The sequence below is a fragment of the Bos javanicus genome, chromosome 29 (assembly GCF_032452875.1).
Source record: "Bos javanicus breed banteng chromosome 29, ARS-OSU_banteng_1.0, whole genome shotgun sequence".
NCBI lineage: Eukaryota > Metazoa > Chordata > Mammalia > Artiodactyla > Bovidae > Bos > Bos javanicus.
This window is the reverse complement of record NC_083896.1, coordinates 5,695,820-5,698,980: the sequence shown is the minus strand read 5'-3', so window position 1 is coordinate 5,698,980 and position 3,161 is coordinate 5,695,820. Positions and strand designations below refer to the sequence as shown.

At 46.4% G+C, this 3,161-nt stretch overlaps 1 protein-coding gene across 1 annotated transcript; it reads left to right on the top strand.

Annotated features, from left to right (window-relative positions):
• The first annotated feature begins 795 nt into the window (after window positions 1–795).
• On the top strand, window positions 796–1,779 carry LOC133240917 (upstream-binding factor 1-like protein 1). The gene has a single exon (XM_061405902.1). The coding sequence runs from the start codon at window positions 796–798 to the stop codon at window positions 1,777–1,779; it is 984 nt and encodes a 327-aa protein (XP_061261886.1).
• Window positions 1,780–3,161: the final 1,382 nt, after the last annotated feature.

The following is a 3,161-nucleotide window of genomic DNA, read 5'->3' as shown; positions in this document are numbered from 1 at the left end:
TTAAACTTTACATAATTGTATTAGTTTTGCCAAACATCAAAATGAATCCATCACAGGTATACATGTGCTCCCCCTCCTGAACCCTCCTCCCTCCTCCCTCCCCATACCATCCCTCCAGGTCGTCCCAGTGCACCAGCCCCAAGCATCCAGTATCGTGCATTGAACCTGGACATGGAAGCAACCTAGATGTCCATCAGCAGATGAATGGATAAGAAAGCTGTGGTACATAGGCCTGAGGATTTTTAATTGTGAAAAGAAGCTTCATAATGCTCAACAGGACTCTCAACTCACAGGTTGGGCTGGTTTTCATTTAGGTTCTTGAGGGTAAATGAAATTACAGAAGGGACGTATCCTAAGTAGGCAGTGCTTCTCTCCTGTGTCACATAGGAGAGTAACATTCCTTTTCTTTTTCCACAGAAACAGAGGATCGCACACACTGCAGGACTTCAGAAATAACTCACCTGCTGAATCTTGAGAGTGAAGCAGCTGAAGATTCTGCTGAGGTGTCTGAACTGCTGGGATCACATAAGTGTCCCAAAGACCTAGAAATGACAATGCCTAAAGGCCAAGATGACTGGTCCAAGGAAGACATTGTGCGGTTACTGGAAAGTATGGAGAAAAACATTCCACCCAGTGACGGACACACATTCAAAACAACCCATTCAGTGATGGACTGGGAAAAAGTAGCTTTTAAAGATTTTTCTGGGGAAATGTGCAAACTCAAATGGTTAGAGGTTTCCCATAGGTTGAGAAAGGTTCAGACACTGAAAGAATTAGTCCTGGAAGCTAAGGAAAATGTTAGCAATCCTTCCAAAAAACACAAGAAAACACAAGAAACATGCTTATTTGTTCCAGAAGTCCCTGACAGCTTACCGGCACATTTCCCAGGTGATGCGCCCTCAGTACATCCAAAAACATCCCAAGATAAGCAACCAGGAGCTGACCAGTGTTCTGTCTGAGGAACACAGGAGAGTGCCTGAGCAGCTGAGGGTGAAACACAGTCAGGATCTAGAGAAAGAGAAAAAGGATATTAGGGAGAAAATAGCTCTGTTCAGAGCACATTACTCTGATCTAGTCCCAAACCCTGAGAAATCTGGTGTCTCCCAAAGAAGTGAAATGAAAGTGCCAGAGAAGTTTCAGAAGAATGTTCAAAAAGTGAAGTCTCTCCAAAAAAACAGTTTACCTATGAAGTGGAAATTCCACGGAGAGCCCAAGAAGCCACCGATGAATGGCTACCACAAGTTCCACCAGGATCTCTGTTCAAGCAGGGAGCTGAAAGTGGTGCCCCCGAGGGAGCACATGGTGGAGATCAGTAGACACTGGCAGCGGGTCCCCCAGGACCAAAAGGAGCTTTATAAGAACCAGGCAGAGGGACTGCAGACACAGTACAAGGTGGACCTTGATCTCTGGCTCAGGACTCTGTCTCCTGAAGAATATGCTGCTTACAGAGAGGTGACCTGTGCCAAGCATAGGGACATGAGCGTGATGGGGGACCCAAACCCCAAGATTAGAAGGATGGGTCTGCAGTCCCCATCATCAGGGAATCTGCAAGGAAGACGGAGAAAGGAGCAAGGGCTTCAGGCTCCAGAGTTAGCATCATCAGACATGACTGGAGAACATTCTCCTGCCTCAGGGAGATCAGAGGAAAATGAGGAAGAGGAGGAAGGAAGCTGCTCCTCAGCTCCCAGCAGTGAGGATGAAGATGGACATTCTGAGCCAGAGGACCATGGCTCCAGCTCATCGTCCTCAGGGGACTCCTCTGACTCAAATTTCAACTGAGTTTAGTTCACAAACTGAAGGGACAGAACTTTCCAGCAAAAGTCCATGGGGCTCTTCTCTCTATGCTTTTTCATTGCCTTCCTTCTTTCCCTCGCTCTTCAAACAAAGTGGGACCTGTTGGAAAGAAGGCATCTTTTGCTGTAATTTCTGGCCTCTCCATCTACCCCACTTTCACCCCAAGAGAAAGTCAAGGCAATAACACTTCCTGGAATAAACCCTGAGCTGACTGGACTGCGGGGCACCCTGGACTAGACTGAGCTCCCTGAACTGGAAAGGTTTGCTCTCCTCACCCTCTGTCTGCCAGATGTGTGAGGGGCTCCAGGGGTCTGTGAGCCCCTTCTCTGTGACCTTGTCCCTCAGGACTCAGGCAGTGAGCTGGGGAGGGAAGATCTGATTGACTGGAGGTAGGAGACTTGCCTTAAAGAAAGCTGTCAGGCCCTGATGTCTCTGGCCCTTCTCTCTGAGGTGAGGAGCTGGCCCTTCCTTACCTTGGAAGTGGGGCCGGCATGTGGGCAGCAGCATTTCCATGTATGTGTGCATCCCGTGAAGTGTCCATGAGATTTTCTCACTTATCAAAACCTCGAAATTAAAAATGTGTAACCCCTCCACCTGAATTGGCTTTTCCTTAAAACCAGCCTCCTCTGACCCAGTCAGTGGCCCTGAGTTTTCAGGCCATGTCTGAATTTCTGCAGGTTTCTGCCCCAGCCCCTTCCTTCTGATCTAAGTTGTAAGTAAAACTTGTTTTTCCACAGACTCAAATTGTATTATATTAGGACTTGTGTAGTTTGTGTGTCAGTCTTTTAGTTCACAGATACTAAACTGTTGGGGATTCATCTACCACTATGTGTTCTTTGGAGGGAATGATGCTGAGGCTGAAACTCCAGTACTTTGGCCACCTCATGCGCAGAGTTGACTCATTGGAAAAGACTCTGATGCTGGGAGGGATTGGGGGCAGGAGGAGAAGTGGATGACAGAGGATGAGATGGCTGGATGGCATCACCGACTTGATGGATGTGTGTTTGAGTGAACTCCGGGAGTTGGTGATGGACAGGGAGGCCTGGCATGCTGCGGTCCATGGGGTCCCAAAGACTCGGACACAACTGAGTGACTGAACTTAACTGAACTGATGACACATTTTTATTATTTTGGTTTATTGATGTATTTGAAAGTGTATTTAAAGCTAGTGCCATCTTATTAAATTTTTTTTTCTAAACTTTCCTGGCTATTTTCATTTTTGATTCTCATGGACAATTAGTATCACACAAGTAATGTTCTTGTATATTATAATTGTCTAATTTGTAGACTTCCTCTTCAACCATGATGTCTTAGTGGAATATTTTATTCCTCATGAACATATAGTTGGGGAACTTACTGTAGAGCAC